Below are 18,124 nucleotides of genomic sequence, written 5' to 3' on the forward strand. Positions count from 1 at the left end.
TTTATGAAATTAAATGAAGTGTGCTACATAATACAGTATAGGAGAGACTAAATGGTGTTCAGCACTGCTATGCAGGCCTGGGTGTGAAGCAGTTGGGCCTCAGATTACAACATGATGGTTCCTTCCCTTCTCATGGTGGCTTTTGTCTTAGTACGTGGAGATCATGAGCACCAAACAGAGCGAACTGGATCGATTCGTGGCTGAAGGCTACAAGGCAGCCCTGACGGAGGAGAGGCGCCGGTACTCTTTCCTGGTGGACCGCCAGTGTGCAGTCTCCAAACACTTCAGCAACTATCACACTAAGGTGAGCTGCATCCTCTCCACCCCAGGAGGGATTAGAAGCCCCTGTTTCACTTTCCCTCTCCCCAATGTAGGCCTCAGGAGAGCGAATCAGGAAGGGCCATTTGCATTCTGCGATTCCGCGACTGCACTGCAGAATTTGGCACGGGCGCGGAATTTATCATTCTGAGACACTGAGCCAGGGTGATGTGGTTAGAGAATATTAGAATAATAGAACTGCCAGTGCTTTGGACTGTGCCAGCCTCCCTGCCAACTTGTCCCTCTCCCTCCCAGTAAACAGCAGTCACACAGCTGTTGGAAGGTCAGGTAAGTGTTGCCCCCCCCCCGCAAACTATGCTGTCTGCTCCTGTACAGGCAGGTCTAGGTGAAATCTGGGAATTTGGAGTGGGGAAGAGAACTCAGCACAACTTCCTGCAGTCTGGAGCTAAAAGACAACTGCTAGTAGCTTAAGCAGGACGGGGTGGAAGCCGGTTGGCTAAAAGAAAAACAAGCAACACGGACCTTGTCCTTCTTTTCATCCCTTTGCAGGTACGGGAGCTGCTGGCAGCCAAGTTGCCCATCTGGCAGACGTCATGCACTCAACCCACCCGCTTACCAGAGCGGGCCCTGGCCCTGGTCAAGCTCACAGCCAATAACCTCTCTGGTGGGACTCCCATACCAGCCACTGATGCCCTCCCTGGCTCCAAGGTCCTGGAAGAGCTCTCGGAGCTGGGGCCAAACCACGTGAGTCCGTGGGGTGGACTGGTGAACAGGCCGCTCATCCTGGGGGCCCCAACCTCCCTCTTTACTGCCAGGATTCAAATGGCAGCTCCCAAACTACTAATGTGACACTTTAGCCAACTATGAAGAAGGACCACACTCGCCCAAAGGTTATAAGAAGTACTGTTTGTGGGGGACAGGAGGCGGGCAGGTGTGGAGGACTCCCTGGTCCTGAACGGGGTAACTGTGCCCCTGAAGGACCAGGTGCGCAGCCTGGGAGTCATTTTGGACTCACAGCTGTCCATGGAGGCGCAGGTCAATTCTGTGTCCAGGGCAGCTGTCTATCAGCTCCATCTGGTACGCAGGCTGAGACCCTACCTGCCTGCAGACTGTCTCACCAGAGTGGTGCATGCTCTAGTTATCTCCCGCTTGGACTACTGCAATGCGCTCTACGTGGGGCTACCTTTGAAGGTGACTCGGAAACTACAACTACTCCAGAATGCAGCAGCTAGACTGGTGACTGGGAGCGGCCGCCGAGACCACATAACACCGGTCTTGAAAGATCTACATTGGCTCCCAGTACGTTTCCAAGCACAGTTCAAAGTGTTGGTGCTGACCTTGAAAGCCCTAAATGGCCTCGGTCCAGTATACCTGAAGGAGCGTCTCCACTTCCATCATTCTGCCCGGACACTGAGGTCCAGCACCAAGGGCCTTCTGGCGGTTCCCTCATTGCGAGAAGCCAAGTTGCAGGGAACTAGACAGAGGGCCTTCTTGGTAGTGGCGCCCACCCTGTGGAACGCCCTCCCATCAGATGTCAAAGAGAAAAACAACTACCAGACTTTTAGAAGACATCTGAAGGCAGCCCTGTTTAGGGAGGCTTTTAATGTTTAATAGACCATTGTATTTTATTTTTCTGTTGGAAGCTGCCCAGAGTGGCTGGGGAAACCCAGCCAGATGGGCAGGGTATAAAAAATATATTATTATTATTATTATTATTATTATTATTATTATTATTATTAGTTCTCTGTGCGGCGGGAAGGTGGGGCAATAGGATGCATCCGGGTTCACCTGTATAATTCCCTATCCGTTCTTTGCTTTCTCTCTTCCCTTCTCCCTCCCCCGATCCCCCGCAGCGTGCCTCAGTCCAGGAGGTGATGCCGTTACCAAATGGCGACTCACACCGTGGGCGGGGATCTCGGGACTTGGGGCACCCGCCGGTCACCGAACCCCTCACCATTACATCAGGTCTGCCACCCACACAAACCACTCAGGCCCCTCTACAGACCAAGACCGCTGACAGCTATTCCTGCACCCTGCCAATGCCACGCAAAATGTCAATGGAGACCCGCCTGGCGACGCTGGGTAAGTGCCCCAGGTTGGTTTCGATCTGCAGCCCGTCTTCCTTCTTTAGCCAGCACCAGTTAAAAACCGGGATGAATGGAATGGGACTCTCACTCTGTAATTTATGCCATCTGATCAGTCATGTTTATGTTGAATTCTCGTCAGAGCTCCAGATTGTGCAGTGTCGGGACAGAACAAATTCTGCCCATTCCCTTAAAACAACAACACCGATATTGGAGTTGCACGATGCCACTTTTTCACCATTGGCCAGGATGGAGGAAGAGATGCAGAACTTGAAGAGAAGCCATAAAACCTTTTGAGCACTGATTGTAAGAACTGTTGGTGACCTGTAGAAGTCAGTGGGTAGCTTGCCACACCTCCACCTGTGTGATGTCTCAGCAGAGGATGTGGAGCCCTAGCAGAGTCTTCAGAGATTTCCTGCTCCCATCAGACAGCTTCTTCCAGAGTCTCCAGTTAAGGGAAAAACTCCTCTCTCATACAGTTCAAAGTAACTAAGTGTTTATTGTCTCCAGACGCTAAACTATATTCTTTGTACAGCTCTTCCGGTCTTAGAAGTAAATATACATATGTACAGAGAGGTCCACTAACACTCTCGCCTTTTCCCTATCCCAATTCTGTTCCCGTCTCCCCACAGTGGAGAACAAAACTCTGCCCCGCATCAATCCTCTGTCGGTCCTGCCTCCACGGTCTGAACGGCGGAGGGTCCAGGCGATATTCTCGCATGCAGCAGGAGAGAACAGCACCCTGCTCAACTTCCAAGAGGGAGACATCATTCTTTTATTAGTGACCGAGGCACGGGATGGCTGGCATTATGGGGAAAATGAGGCAACCAAAATGTAAGCGAGATCCTCCCCCTTCTGCCCCATACAAACACAACTGGTAGGCTTTCCCTGTTGGATGGGTGGGAATTTACCCTTACCTGTGTGGGTCCAGGTCATGTGTGCAGTTTGCAGGGACCAGGTATGAGGATCCTCTTGCAACCTCTGCAGGGGGAGGGAGAGAGGGGAGGCCTGTTCAGCTTGAATAAGACCTGTAGTGCAATAGTAGCAGAAGGCCCCAGGTTCAGTCTCTGACATTTTATAGAGCAGGTGATGTGAAAGACCTCCGTCTGAGATCTTGGGGAGCTACTTCCAGCCACAGTAAGGGATACTGGACTAGATAGACGTCTGTGGACCTTACAGCCAGCAACCGCTCGACTCAGCTCCCTTGAGGTGAAGGGCTGTAGCTCAGTGGCAGAGCATCTGCTTTGCATGCAGAAGGTCCCAGGTTCAGCTTCACGTGGGGCTGGAAGAGACCTCTGCCTGAAACCATGAGCAGCTGCTGCCAGTCAGTGTAGACAATAGAAGAAGAGGAGGAGGAGTTTGGATTTGATATCCTGCTTTATCACTACCCAAAGGAGTCTCAAAGTGGCTAACAATCTCCTTTCCCTTCCTCCCCCACAACAAACACTCTGTGAGGTGGGTGGGGCTGAGAGACTTCAGAGAAGTGTGACTAGCCCAAGGTCACCCAGCAGCTGCATGTGGAGGAGCGGAGACGCGAACCCGGTTCCCCAGATTACAAGTCTACCGCTCTTAACCACTACACCACACTGGCTCTGACCACTACATCAATGGCCTAACCCAGTGTTAAGTATCGTATTTTTCTGTGTATAAGATGCCCCCATGTATAAGACATTTTGGGGGACTCCAATTTAAGAAAACGCCCCTCAACTCTACCCATGTATAAGACGAGCCCCAATTTTAAACCTTTTTTTTTTGTTTAAAAAAAACACACCCTAGTGTTATACACAGAAAAATATGGTGGCTTCCTATGTTCCCTTGCAGAAGGGTCTGGGAGTCCAAGGGTTGCATCCAATGCTAGTCCTACTCAGAGTAGACTTCTTAACATGACCAATTTAGGTTCATTAATTTTAGTGGGTCTACTCTTGGTTGGATGCAACCCCAGCTAGGAGGCACTGTCCTTCAAGAACAGGTCCAGCAACCTGTTCTCACAGCAGCCAGCCAGGTGCCTTGGGGAATTTGGAAAGCAGGACCTCCCAGCCCCCTCCCCACTTGCAATTCCCAGCAAGAGTCATTCAGAGGCATACTGCCTCTGGTGGTGAGGCCATTGTGACTCCTCTGCAAAGAACACTGGCTATCAGCCTTTCTTGGTTTTGTGACTAAACCAAGCTCATTCCCTTTTCTTGAGAACCCTGATCATCTGGGCTGCTAGCCCCTGCTGTTCCTTAGCCCGCTAGGTGACCTCCCCAAACCTCTCTGCCTTGGCTACACCTGCTTCTGCCGCTTCTTGTCCTTAGCACTGACGCTTCTCAAGCGCAGAAAGAATAGGAAGCAGTTGTTGGCCCTTTTCCTTTCTGCTCTTAAATGTCTGCTTCCCATGCTTCTCCCTCCCCATTTCGCCTTTTACAGGAAAGGCTGGTTTCCTTTCTCCTACACCCGGCCCTTCCCCCCAGCCGAAGGGTCTGACAAACCGTTCAGCAGGTAAGGTGGGAGATGGGGGGGGCAGTGCCTCAGAAGGAGATTTGGCTGGTGGTGGAGGGACAGGACAATTTGAACCTTTGAGACTGATTGCCTTAAGGGTCTCCAGCGGCTGACCTTTGTGGGAGCTGCTAATGTTTTAATACTTGCCAGTCAGCAAGGGATTACGTGGGAATAGGGCTTCCTCATCCTTGTACTGCAGTGGGCTTTGTGCTCACCTGCCTCTCCCACTGCTAGATATATATAGGTAAAGATATAGATGGATCAAGCTGGGTGGGCTAGGTGCCCAGGCTTTAGGATTTCCTCCAAAGCATAAAGAGGGAGAAATCCTGGATCAAATCTAGGAAGCAAAAGTCGTTTGGCATGAATTGCCTTAAAACTTTCTCCTTTCCCTTTCCTGAGCAGCTTCCCACTTAGCAAGATGAACAGTAGCAGCACAGGAAATTTGGACCGAGCTGGGTCTCCCCCCATTGGGCCCGACGGTGGCGACGGCCCACGCTTCGGGCCTTCACCGCGTGCCGGTGCATCCCGCCAGCGCCCTTACAGCATGCTGAACCCAGACCTGTCGCAGGTGAGTTTGCCAGGTGGCTGTGTGTGGAGAAGGAGCTGGAGAGCGCTAGAGGTGCCCTAGCCACATCTGTCCTCTTAACGTTCATGTGCTGCCACCCAGTGGTCAAAGACCACTAAGCAACATTTCTTAGCAGAAACGATTCAAAATTCAAGTTGCAAATTCTGCAGTGCAAAGTTTTTACAGTTTTGTGGCTTCGTCTGCTGATCTGGGGTTTGGATCTCTTGAGTATCTGCCTTTTGCCTAAACTGAAAAGATTCTCTGAATGCAATTCTTTCTCGTTTTGCTTCCCAGCTAGCAAATGAATTTGGCAGTCCAAGTGGCTCCCTGTCAAGGTAAGAAACCCTCCTGTGGCTTCCACAGCTGTCTTTCTTCCTGTGAGACCTCCAGTGCCCCAATTCTGATATAATTTTGCATATAGTGCTTTAAGAGTCCCAGAGAGCACAGGGCACCATGAGCAAAAGCTTCTGGAGTGCCTTGTGATTCAGGCCTAGCTGACGCATTCAGGAGAGTGAAGTGGTAGAATGGATTGCCCTTCTTCAGGTTACAGGTGGGAAAACTGCAGCTTTTCAATGCTCCTATACATTTAAAAATAAATAAATCATGCAAACAGGAAACTAGCACTGTGGGCAAAAGGCCAGGCTAGAGCCTTTGTCCCTGAAATGTGAGTCTTATATTTGCAAAGTGGGCTTCTTTGTTTTAAAATGGAAGAGCATTAAAAAGTGTTGTTTCCCCACCCATTGTCTGTTCTCTGTATTCTGCATTGTCACCTCATTTGATGCCATATTGAGCTAACCCCTATGAGACGCTTAATCTCAGGGTTGTGGGTTGGAGCCCCACGCTGAATGAAATATTTCTGCATTGAGGTGACCCTCATGGTCACTTCCAGCTCTACAATTCTGTGGTTCTGAGAGTAACAACTCCCTACCCAGAGCTTCAGAAAGCATCCTTCATGATCTGGTGCTTCCTTCCTGCCACGGTGACACTTATCCTTCTCTGACTTACCCTTTCCTGCTGCAGGACCAACCCATTTGCTCACATCAAGCTGAAGCGTACGGTGACCAACGACCGCTCAGCTCCGCTCATCCAGTGAGAGGTGTGGCGATTGGTGGAGCCAGATTGCTGCACCCACTTCCTCTTTTGACCCCACCGTGTGGCCTTTCCTACCTAACAAAGCATTCCTGGCTTGGAGTCGGCGCCACAGGCCAGACCAGCCTGCCTCCTCATCACCCCTCTAGTTGCCATTGAGAGTATTGGGCACGGACTGTTGTGTGTTGCGCTCGGTGGCAGAGATTTCCTGCAGGGGACACAAGCCAACAGCAGAAGGACAGAGAACGGGACAGAAGAAGGCAAGCACAGGTGTAATAGTTGGAGGAACAGAGGCAGAAGAAAGATCGAGGATGTGGGACTGGAGGTCAGATGGAAGAAGAAGAAAACTAGGGTAGATAGAGGAGGACTCAGAGCCACTTTCTCACATTGCAAAAAAAATTTAAGGAAGGCACGTCACTAGATCTGGGCATGTGGATGCAATTAATGTTCCTTGGAACTCAGTGGCAAAGTTCCCTTTTAAAAAATTGTATCTAAGTTGCACCCTCATATTTTGAAGTAAGGCCCCATCATTTCAGTGGTATGTATTCCTAAGTAAGGCATTTCAGACCAGATTGAAAGTGAGGTATGGTTAAATCTCATTAGAAGCAGTGCGATTTAAGAATTCCTGACTTCCCTGAGCCTTAAATTTGCCTCACTTTCTCTGGAATTTGTGTGTACAGAGCATGGGTTCAACTGCCCAGGTGGCTCCCTTGATGGCTGCAGTTGTGATAGCCTGGTCCTTCGAAATGTTAGCCCCTTAATGGCAATAAACATCATGTAAGGGGTACAGTAGATCCCTTGTGGTTAAAAAGGCTGCCTATGGTGAGATCATCCCACAGAGGGACCACTAACAGGAAGTCCCCCGGGTCTACCCCTGCAGTATAGAATTTAGAGATTTCAGGACTGAGAAGGGGAGAATAGTTTGGGAGAGAGAGGAAATGGGTGATCATTGCAAACGGAATTTGGGAAAGGCTGAATTCAAGGCTGAATCTCACTTTCAACATACAACGTACATCAGTCAGTTACGCAACATCACTTGGCAGCTGAATGTGTGAACTGACTCCATTGAAAAGCATTGCATTGGAAGGGATATGAAAGTTGTTTCTGCAATATATTAGGTATGCATTGGCCTACTAATACATATGAATTCCTCACTTCGTAATTGCCTTCTTCGAGCGGTAAACATACCCACTTTCGGCAGCCCTTGGCTACTTGAGGGTGAATAGATGAGCAGTCTCCACTGACAAGTCATTAACTACAGGCTGTATGAAAACGCTGTTGGCATTTGATCTACAGTGGCTGCTTGAGACTGAGAGACAACTAGCCCATCATTATAATCTGTGCAGGGCAACGAGGTGTGTTAAAGAGGAACTGGGATTTATGTTTCCTGGGTTTTCTGGAAGTGCAGTGGTTGCTGAGCTATTCTCCGTGGGCGGCTGGGTAGTCCACAGACCTCGCCGAAGCGGTTCACACGGCTAGGGAGCTTTGACTGCTCTTCAACCAGAAGTTGCAATACTTTCACAGAAAAACAACGCCGACCATCTCCCCAATAGCCCTTCATTTTCCTCATGTGTTCACCATGTAATTTATATTGATTTGTGTAGCAGATTTAACCATAACTTCAGCACATTAGGATATATGGCCATCTGCGAGAATAGATTTTGTCATCGTCCCAACATAATGTAATGAGACGTAGATAGAAAACTCAGGAGTCAGGACTCCTGAGTTTTTTGGAGAGGTAGCTAACTAGAGAAAGGCATCTGGGAAATGTTAAAATAATTGAGGATGTTTCTTAACTTCAGTTGCTGGGAGAAGAAAACAATCTGCAGCAATATGCATGTCTTGGGGAACCAAAATGCAGGCATTTTGGTCAAAACCCAAGCTGACTAATTCAGATGCAAACATTTTGCCTGAAGCAGTTATTTCTCTTTTGAGAAAGGGGCATGTTGTCCCATTTCCTATGCGGTGCCTTCATGCCATCAAGCCACACATTTTAAGGACTGGCATGCTGCCCCCTGTGGGCAAAGATGTGCCATTGCAGACTCCCTGTCCTGGCCACTTTGTCTTGGTCCTTGACCTTGCCTCCATCTCCCCCAGTTTCTGGAAACGTCCATGGCCCATCCCTCTTTCAGACCTGGGATAAGCAATCACGAAAGCAATACCTCTGTTGATGTTCACAACTCCATAGCAAATCAATGGCCTTTGCCACAGGGGCCAGGAAGGGTTGAAAGAACCACAGCCCTTTGGACATGTGGTCAGAGCTTGTCAAAGCAGGAGATAAAATGTTTCAGCTGTGTAAATGGGTTCCGTGTGGGGTGGCAAGGACCCCTCCTCAGCCATTCTGTCGCATCCCCTTGTATACTTTGCAATATTGGTTGTCCTTGGATGTTGATTGACATTCAGGGTGGGTGCAATTGGCAGCATTAAAACTTACAGTGGGTGGTTGAAATGGCAAGGTCAGCAAAATGAGCTACAGAGAAGTAGCTGCCCAGCTGTGTGATATGTTTTCAAAAATTGGCATATAAGACCAGTGTTTGGCTTGGATAGGGTTAGGGAAATGGCATATGGATAAGGCCAAATTGGATCCACGAGAACGGTGTGAAGAAGGCTAACTGGTTTTGTGCCCTCGTTTTATGTTTCTGGCGTATCATCCAAAGCTGAAACTTGCTCATCTCCTCTGCTATGAGATGTGTGTGCGCCAGATGCTGGGGAAGTCCACATGTGCAAGGCAAGGCAAGGGGGGTGCTGCAGTTCCTCCTTGGGATATGGCACCAGAAGTGTGAAAAGTGAATGCGTGTCCCCTCTGCCCTCCGTTTCCATGTAATGTCTGAAGCTGCTCTCCTTCACAGAAATTCCCAGTAGGACAGCTGTCACCAGTTTGCTAGGACAACTACTTCTTGTACTATGGACAACCAAATATAGAATGCTTTTTTGGGGTGAGGGTGGGGAAGAGGAATAAAATGTGGGATTTGGGTGTGGCTATACAATTGCAAATGTCCTTTATGAAATAACCAGCTGCAGAATTTTCTGTAGCAGATTGTTGATCGCAGAATGTGATACATTATCTAAAACCTATGCAGCTGGGAAGTGTGCCTTATTAACAGCAAATGCCTAATTTCACCATACTCACAGCCACGGGCTTAGCCAGGATTTATGTTAGGGGTGGCAGGCTTTATGTTGGGGGGCAGAACCCCCTCCACTAGAGAGAAATGACCCAAATCCCCATGTTGGTTTTATGTATGCGTGTTTCTTCTTGTTTTGCATGTTTTTGTAGAGTCAGTTCTGGGGGATTTTGCATTCTGGATATTTCTACTTGGAAAGCCTGTAGTGCAAGTTCAAATTGCAGAATTTCATACCTGAGATCAAAGTTTTCAAATTCTGAGCATGGAAATGATGTGAAAGTTTTTATTTGGGGACATTCTGCTTTGAAGGAATGACAGAGATGGCAACGTTTGATGTGCAAGAGCACTCATTGTAACACACTCAAACAAAATCAGAGTTCTGCTGTTTGCTTTTAGAGGGGAAAGCAAATTGAATTCCATTCCAGCTTATGTGTGCTCTGTGGCCCCCAAGTGGAAAGAATCCATCCTGTCCCACTGCTTTGTTCGGTTGACATAGTTCCAAGGGCAAAAATGGGTCAGTGCTGGTGACTAGTTACAAGGTGGTGCCTTACCTTGATGTGCGTGTAACAGCTGAGTAAACTGGTTTTGTTTTTGTTTGTTTCTTGTCCTTCTAAGTGGTGGGAAAAGAGGGAGTCTTCTTGCTGCATCTGCATCAGATCAGAAATCTAGGGAAGCATCGGATAGTAAAATTCTCCTCCCTTCTCGGTAGGATAATATAAGGCCATTAGTTCAGCAAGTGTACCTCACAGCAAGTTACCCATCAATAAATAGCTTTCTCTTTTTATTTAATGAGTCTGTGTTTGTGTGCGCACACATGCACTCTAAATATGTACAAGTGTACATAGCTGGGTGCTTGGTGTGGCTCTGAACAAAGTGTGGAAAGGATATGATGTGTTCCATTTGGGGGTATCGGGCTTGTGTGTGTATGCGTGTGTGCGCGTGTGTGTGTGTGTGTAAGAAGCATCATTGCATAGGGACACATGAGGTGTGCAGCTATCCGTGGCCGTGGGAGGGAGTCTCTCATTAGCTATGTATATATCTCTGTGTCGATACTTCCTAATTCTAATATTAATAAAGTTTAATATAAACCTACTCCTGCTCCGGTTTTCTCATTCTCTGGAAACCAAATCTCACAGTGGGCCAGTCAAGGTATGCATGGGTAGCAGGGGGAAATTGTGACAAGCACAATTCATTAATGGGAATTTTAGATTGTTCCGTTTCTAGCAGGCATGTGCTAAATGCAACACATAAATGAAGAAAATATTTTTGCATTTACTCACTTAGGAATTGGTGTTTATATCTATTCTGTCAGGCAGTAGCATCCGCTGTGTGCATACCACAGGAAAAAGGCAGCAAGAGAGCGTTGTGATAGGCCCCAGCTCCCTGCAGCATGCGGAGTCTTTTAATGTGTGCCTAGGGCTAATGTGACTTTTGAAATGGCCAGCCAACATGGCCTTTCCTTGCCAAAAGTCAGAGAGGAAGTGTAGCCCAGATTCTGCCTTTCTCCGGCTCACGGCGCATGTTGCGCAAGCATTAAGGATGTGCAGTACGAATTCCAGCGCAACCGTATTGCTCTAGTGCTTGTTGCGCAACAAAAAGCAGCGGCGCCACAGCAGTCTCTTACGCAACTAGCTATGAGCACCATGCTCACATTGTGTGCCCTCTCTTGCAGTTGTCCTGTCACACCCATGTAGGCCACACTCCAATGTTTCTGTTGCTCATACACCTCTCCTCTTCTCCACACCCATTTTCGGACTCTGGAGGAACCCAGTGGCAAATCAGGCAAATTAATTCAATGTATGCAAATATGCACAATTTATTACCATTGCAGAATTTTGGAGATTTTCTCTCTCTTTAAGTTCTGATATTTAAATGCTCTCCCCATCTTTACATACTCCTTCCCACAACCCTTCCATTAAAGTATCACCCCTTACAGTCAGCCCACAGTAACATCTCTGACCAGCCACTCCCCCCCCCAGCCCATGACACAGTCCATCCTCCCCAATGCATCCTTACGCAGCCTATTGCCACCCTTCCCACCCCCATTCCTTGAATAGTCACATTCCCTATCCATTCATCCATCTACCCACCCGCTATTTGCTTTCTTTCAACCCCCACCCGAAGAATCACTCATCCACATAGACTGAGAGTTGGGTGCAGTGGTGGGTTTTTGTTTTTAAGGTCATTTCCTCTTCCCCGCCACCGCCTACTCTTCCTTTTTAGTTTATACATCTCTTTCATTTTGGCAGATCAGAAGAATTGGCAACGGTTCTCCTCCCTTTATGTGGTAATCTGGTCGGTGGTGCTTGTTGTTGTTGTTTTTAAATCTGGCCCCCATCGTCTCCTGCTTTCCTCAGAATATACAAAGAGGGAACTTGGTAGTAATGTGGGAGAGCCTTTGCCCTGAGTCAGAGCGGCCATTTTAGTCTCAGCAGGTGAGGAATCTAAAACCAGCCCACAAGACACAGGACAAAGATGGCCAGCCTGACACAATCTGGATGTTTCCAATCTGGATGTTTTCTAGATTCTTCTGCTTCCTGTTCTCCCTAGCACTGCCTGAAAACGTTTGAAGGTTATGAATGCGATGCCACCGGTAAGGTCATTTTGGGGGAAGGGGAATCTTAGCTCAGAGGCATCGTCCCTTAATCTACGGGTAGCTGCCATGGCAGCCTTCAGATGCTGTTGAACTACAACTCCAATCTTATTCCTGACCATCGGCCACAGATAGCTGGGGCTGATAAGAGTTGGGAGCCCCACAGCATCAAGGGAGGGTGCCATGTTGCCTACCCCTGCCTTAAGCAAAGGGGTTCTCACAGTGGACAAGCAGGTCTCCTGGTGGAGGCACCAAGGGTGGCCATATATCGTGTGAAGACTGGGGGGGGGGGAAGAGTCAGGGGACCAACACAGCCCTGCTTGTGAGTTTAGGGCCAGAAGTGATGTGGCTTGGCCCCGCCAGTGTTGCCAGGGGTGAAGGCAACTTTTGGAGGTTTGCAGGAGCAGGTAAGAGAAGAGAGTTGCAAGCTTTTGTGCTCCCAGGAAACTACTCCTATGGGCACGGGACTTCTTAGCACATATTTAACACTGCTGGATGCCATGGGATAGCTCAGTTGATAGAGCACGAGACTCTTAATCTCAGGGCCATGGGATCTTTTGCCCCATGTCAGGCAAAAGATTCCTGCACTGCCGGGGGTTGGACTAAAATCACTAAATGATCCTTCCAAGTCACCAATTCCATGATATGACATATCAGGAGGGCAGAGTGCCTTAAATGCCTTAAATGCCTTTGGGGAGGGACTGGCTGCTCTAAGGCAGCAGGAGGCTCAAATGAGAGGCTCTGGTAGCCAAACTGAAGGGCCTTATCTTCCTTGCCACACTGTGATAGCTTGACAAAAGAAGCATGTGCTAGCCTGCTCATATGTGCCTGCTCAGAAGTAAGCTCTCTTGAATGAAAAGGGACTTACTCCCAGGCAGGTATTGTTAGGATTGCCACCTTAGCCACTCAATCTAGCTGTGGCAGCTGCTAGTTCACGGCAGGTCAGAGGACACACTTCTGCCTGGCTGGCCAAATTAAGCGACTTGATTTCAGGATAAAGGCCAGTTTGCAGCTACTTGCTTCCCTGCCTCTCAGCTCACATGCTCATAAGCACACCAGCTCGCTTGGAAATATGCCGGCTCTCCTCCTCTCTGTCAAGTGCATTTGTTGACTTTGCTTCGCCATCTCTCCATACCCTTGCAAGCTCTGCAAGCCAGCAGGTGCAAGCTCTAGGTTCAAAGATGGTGCATCTCTGCCACAAACCAGCAATGGATGTTCCCAGCATGCCTTGCTTTGGCACCTCCCTGTGGCATCTGGCTGGTCATCTGTCTTGCCTCCCTGTAGGTAATTCTGAGTTCCTGTTCACCTTCTCCCCCCCCTTATTATCTCCCATACACATGCACCCCAAGTTCAGAATTAAATACCTGTCTCTTATCTGGGCAGAAAAATTCTTTCTGAGGGATGGAGGAAGGAAGGAGCTAGCACCCTAAACCAACCCCTCCCCCTAGAAGGGCAGAATGAGCTTGTATCAAACTGCCGAGTAAAAACTGACTGCCTCTTATCGTAGGCTCAACCCAAACCAGCAATATGACATTGGTGGTCCAGTGAGTATTTACTTCAGAAATCAATGCTGCGAGAGCTCAGGAGGAAGTTGACATCTAATCCCACCCACCCAAGCTGGAAAGCAGGTTCATGCATATATCTGCCCACTCCACAAGACCAACCCACACACTGCCTCACACAAAAGATGAGGAACCTCTGTCACCCTCCGGATGTTGCTGGACTCCAACCCCCATGATCCCTGACTGTTCGTCTATTCTCCCTAGGGGTGATGGCCATTGGAATCCAACAACAACTGAAAGGCCACAGTTTCCCCATCCTTGCCCCACACTGATGCCTCATGTATCCAAATATTGCCACTACAAGCAGAGAAGGGAGTGAGCAGAGCCATCATCTCAAGATGCTCGTGGAATGAATAACTCCAAAAGTTTCCCTACCCCTCTGAGCTCCCCGTTCCACTCCTAATACAATCTCAGTCTTCACATGGAGCTTTTGGCACAACTGAATGGCCAATGGCTCCGCAAATCCCTGGAACTTCCAGTGATTTCAACTGTATCCCAGTAGCCTTTATTAACTTCCCAATATCAACCAGGGTAGGACTGGGAAGGTCAGGAAAAGGCCAATCCCAATAATAGCTAACCATCTCTGTCAATGCTAAGTATGAGCGGTGGATATTTCCCCCCCCCCCATGTATGACACACCAACCAGCCTGAGACAATTAACCCATGGCTGTCCATTATATGGCCACTAAGTAGGTGTTGTGACCAAGTCAACATCCTCCCATACTGGTTCATCCCAATGAGTGCTGAGCCAATGTGCGTCTCTTCTCAAAAACGATACTTCTGGATCATGCCGTTGCAGAGGTGTCAGATCAAAGGGCCCCTACCCAACCAAATCTCATCCACCTGCCTTGTGGAGTCCAATTGTCCGCTGGTAATTCCAAGGCTGTGTGTCTGACTTGGTGATGAAGTTTTGCCGACAAAACTCTGTCCCGAGGTTCGAATCAACGGTCTTTTCTTTTGTATATAACGCTGGTTAAAAGGGGAGGATCACCAGCCCTATTCAGTTCCATTTGGCACAAAGGGTTGTCTTGTTTTAAATTGGCAGCCATGTTCCACATTCCAAGATGCAGCTGATGAGGTTTGGGGAATTGCAGAAGAAGGCTCATGAGCAGGTCAGACGCTACTTCCTGGAAACCCGTTTCCCAACCCAACCCTCTCAATTTGGCACGGAGGGTCCTTATAAGGGACATATCAGATTGCTGAAGGGAAGCCAGGAGGGGGGCACAAAGGTTATACATTCAATAGCCAGTGCTGGGCAGGGGCCCCTAAAATCGAGGAGATGCCCCCCTCCTCATCACTCATTGGCTCATGATTGTTTATACAAAAAGTTCTGCCCCTTCCCCAGAAGTGGGGGTGAGTTGTTGGGCAAGAGAGGGAGGGCAAAAACAGTCCCTATGATGTCAGGCTCCAGTTAGCAACAATGGCCCCCCCAACACACCATGCACGCAAACGCACGCACACATAAACACATCTGTCTGTCCATCCGCCACAGGAACTGGCAGGTGAAATCTTGGCATCATGGGCAAGTCAACTGGATGACTGGGCGTCGTCCCTGAATGTCGAGAGAAGAAGAGGCGGGGTTGTCCGATTTCTACTTGGTCTCAGTTCTCAATGGGATCTGGGAGAAGGGGGGGGGAAGCTTCTTTTAACACATTATCAACTTAAAACCAGGTCACCCCACTCCACCCTACTGCATTTCACATTACATTTTCACATTGTTGTACATGAAAGTCACCCACTGTCTGTACCAGTGGATGGACTTTAGTTTACCCACCACATGTAAGAATGGATTTAAACACGAGAGGATAATATGCTTGTGATTATCCTTCGTTACTCACATGAGTGCCATCCTTTGCAGCTTAAGCTCGGAGAGCAAAACAAGGTTGATTTAACCTCCTATAAACAATAACCCAGGATGCTTTAAGGCCAACTGGATTTCCCCCTTAACAACAACAATCACACACGCACATTGTTTTGTGAACAAATAAAAGTGGTATTTACTTACATAATCTAGGGTCTTGAAGCAGCAATTACAGTAGCAAAATGAAGGCAGGTTCTTACCTTCCAAGTCCCAGACTGCAGAATCCGGGACCGGCAGCCCTGTGACACCGGAAGTTGCGTCGACGTAACTTCCGGTGTCACTTTGCCCTGCTATGGGCACCAAAAATGGCCGCCGCCGACACCGGAAGTCGCGTCTATGCACTTCCGGGCATGCGTAGATGCAACTTTGAAGCCAGCGGTGGCCATTTTTGGTGCCCATAGAAGGGCAAATCAGAAAGAAAAAAAATGGCCGCCGGCAGGAGAAAATAACGGAGAAAAACGGGAGACGAAGTGATACGGGGGACCACCGGGAAAAGGTAAGTAAAAACGGGGGTTTCCCAGGGAAAATGGGGTACTTGGCAGCTATGGGCAGGTTTATAACTACTAAGTTTAAAAAGTATGAAATATAATTTCGAAAATGGTGTCTGAGCTGCAGAGCTCAGGCATGCATGTGTGGTCAGCTTGGAAGCATGATAAAGAAAAGCAGGCTGCCCAGGCAGGACGAAAGGGTGTAGCTTTACAGCTTCCTGCCAAGGCAGGCAAAGGAAGTGATCTCACAGAGTTCTCTCTAGCAAATTTTACAGGAAAGCTCCGTGAGCCTCAGCCCCTTCATGTGCCTATCTGGCAAAACATGAATTGTTGGTTTGACTGCAATAACGTCCCACACCACAGGGGTACAATTCCAGCTACAAAATTACAATTTTCAGGATCTTTTGGGAGAAGATCTATGGCACATACGCAGCCATGGCCCATCAGCCCCCGCTCCACGAATAAGAACCATGTGCATCCATGTGTCCACTTACCAGCCGTGGGTCCCAATTCGGTGTCACAGGATGAAGAAAGGTGTGGCTCAAGGGCAGGGGAGACAGTGAAGCGAGAGAACCTCAGGGCATCCACAAGGCCGGACTCAGCCCGCTTGGCTGCTGGCAGCAAGGCAGGGGCCATGGGCACAGGCGATGACATGACCGGGTGGGGCTTGGCTGTGTTGGGGTCGGGCACCATGGAGACATAGGACGGGTTCTGAGCCATCAGGGGGAAGTCATCATCCCACTCAAAGCTGCCACCTGAGTGGAGAAGGAAGAACGGGGAGGTAGGAAGGAGGCCTAGATTGAAGCGATAAGGAAAACAGCCTCTACCAGCCTGTTCCCTTGGTTCAATTGGCATCACTCTCTCTCTCTCTCTCTCTCTCTCTCTCTCTCTCTCTCTCTCTCTCTCTCTCTCTCTCTCTCTCTCACACACACACACACACACACACACACACACACACACACACTCTTTCCGGTGCTGACCTGCACAGGTTTAAAACATGGCAGAAAGGCAGTCACACACACCCCTTTCCCCCCTGCCCCCGACAGCCCCTGGAAACAATGAAATGCGGTCATATAGCCTGAAACCCTGGAGAGCTGCTGCCAGTCAGTGAGGGCAATACTGAGCTAGATGTACCGAAGGCCTTACTCGGTTTAAGGCAGTCTGCTATGTTCCTGTTCTGCTATTTCAATGAGATAATTCATGTACTATACTGTATTTGGTTCCCCCCCCTCGTTTTTATTTGTTTGTATATATATGTGTGTTTTAGTCTTGAAGCTGCCTCGGAGGCCTTTTGCAGGGTGGGGTAGAAAGCAGAGTAGCAGAGTCCTAAAATAAAAAGAGTCCTAAAATAAAAATAAATGGAATCAAATAAAATAAATGGACTTGCGCATCCTCTGTCTTCACTTCATTTGTGCTATGGCACAAAGCTGCCCTGAATCCATTTTTAATAACCAAGAAGGCTCTGTGCTACCATCTGCCTTGTTGAGTGTGACACTTTTAGACTGTGTGCTTTCAAGCAGAAATCTTTTAGGAGTTTATCTCCTAAAAATAAACTATTCAGGGATTCAATAATAATAAAAAAATTTCAACACAAAACACACCCTGGCAATATTTCCCAAAGTTCTGTTAGCCAATGAGCCAAATTGCACTGGATCAGAATTAATACAGGAAGCACACGCTTCGCTCATACATCTGAAGCTGGCTTACTTTTAAGGTTGTGGAAAGAGAACAGAATCCTAAAGCTGGTGGGCACCTCAGATGCCATCTAGCTTAAGCCCCTGTCAATGGGGGAAACCCACAACTGTACCACTCCTTTGCAACCATCCTGATCCAGCTTCTGCCTAAAAGCCTCTGAAGAAGGGGAGTCCACCATATTTCAAGGCAGTCTCACTGTATGGCAACACCTGCTTTCGAAACACTTGGTGGAATCTATACTAGCCCATTAGTTGAACTTAGGTCTTAATGAAATGGCTGGGAGAAGAAAGCCACAGCCCATAATCCTG

General features: G+C 48.5%; 2 protein-coding genes across 3 annotated transcripts in view; one reads left to right on the forward strand and one right to left on the reverse strand.

The window, feature by feature from the left end:
• Positions 1–10,709, forward strand: part of LOC118095127 (BAR/IMD domain-containing adapter protein 2-like) — a 26,482-nt gene extending 15,773 nt beyond the window's left edge. For both annotated transcript variants that reach the window (XM_035136141.3, XM_088655115.1), the window contains 8 exons: positions 152–304; positions 829–1,023; positions 2,133–2,361; positions 2,996–3,197; positions 4,770–4,841; positions 5,244–5,409; positions 5,701–5,741; positions 6,427–10,709. In XM_035136141.3, the coding sequence (XP_034992032.2) occupies positions 152–304; positions 829–1,023; positions 2,133–2,361; positions 2,996–3,197; positions 4,770–4,841; positions 5,244–5,409; positions 5,701–5,741; positions 6,427–6,499 (1,131 nt within the window). In that variant the 3' untranslated portion in view covers positions 6,500–10,709. The remainder of the gene's footprint in view (positions 1–151; positions 305–828; positions 1,024–2,132; positions 2,362–2,995; positions 3,198–4,769; positions 4,842–5,243; positions 5,410–5,700; positions 5,742–6,426) is intronic.
• Positions 9,519–18,124, reverse strand: part of LMTK3 (lemur tail kinase 3) — a 33,080-nt gene continuing 24,474 nt past the window's right edge. Inside the window, exons 14-15 of the mRNA XM_088655116.1 lie at positions 16,616–16,876; positions 9,519–15,390 (exon numbers count right to left, since the gene is read on the reverse strand). Coding sequence (XP_088511242.1) covers positions 15,374–15,390; positions 16,616–16,876 — 278 coding nt within the window. The 3' untranslated portion in view covers positions 9,519–15,373. The remainder of the gene's footprint in view (positions 15,391–16,615; positions 16,877–18,124) is intronic.

Source organism: Zootoca vivipara, chromosome 12 (assembly GCF_965207765.1).
Source record: "Zootoca vivipara chromosome 12, rZooViv2.hap1.1, whole genome shotgun sequence".
Classification (NCBI taxonomy): Eukaryota; Metazoa; Chordata; class Lepidosauria; order Squamata; family Lacertidae; genus Zootoca; species Zootoca vivipara.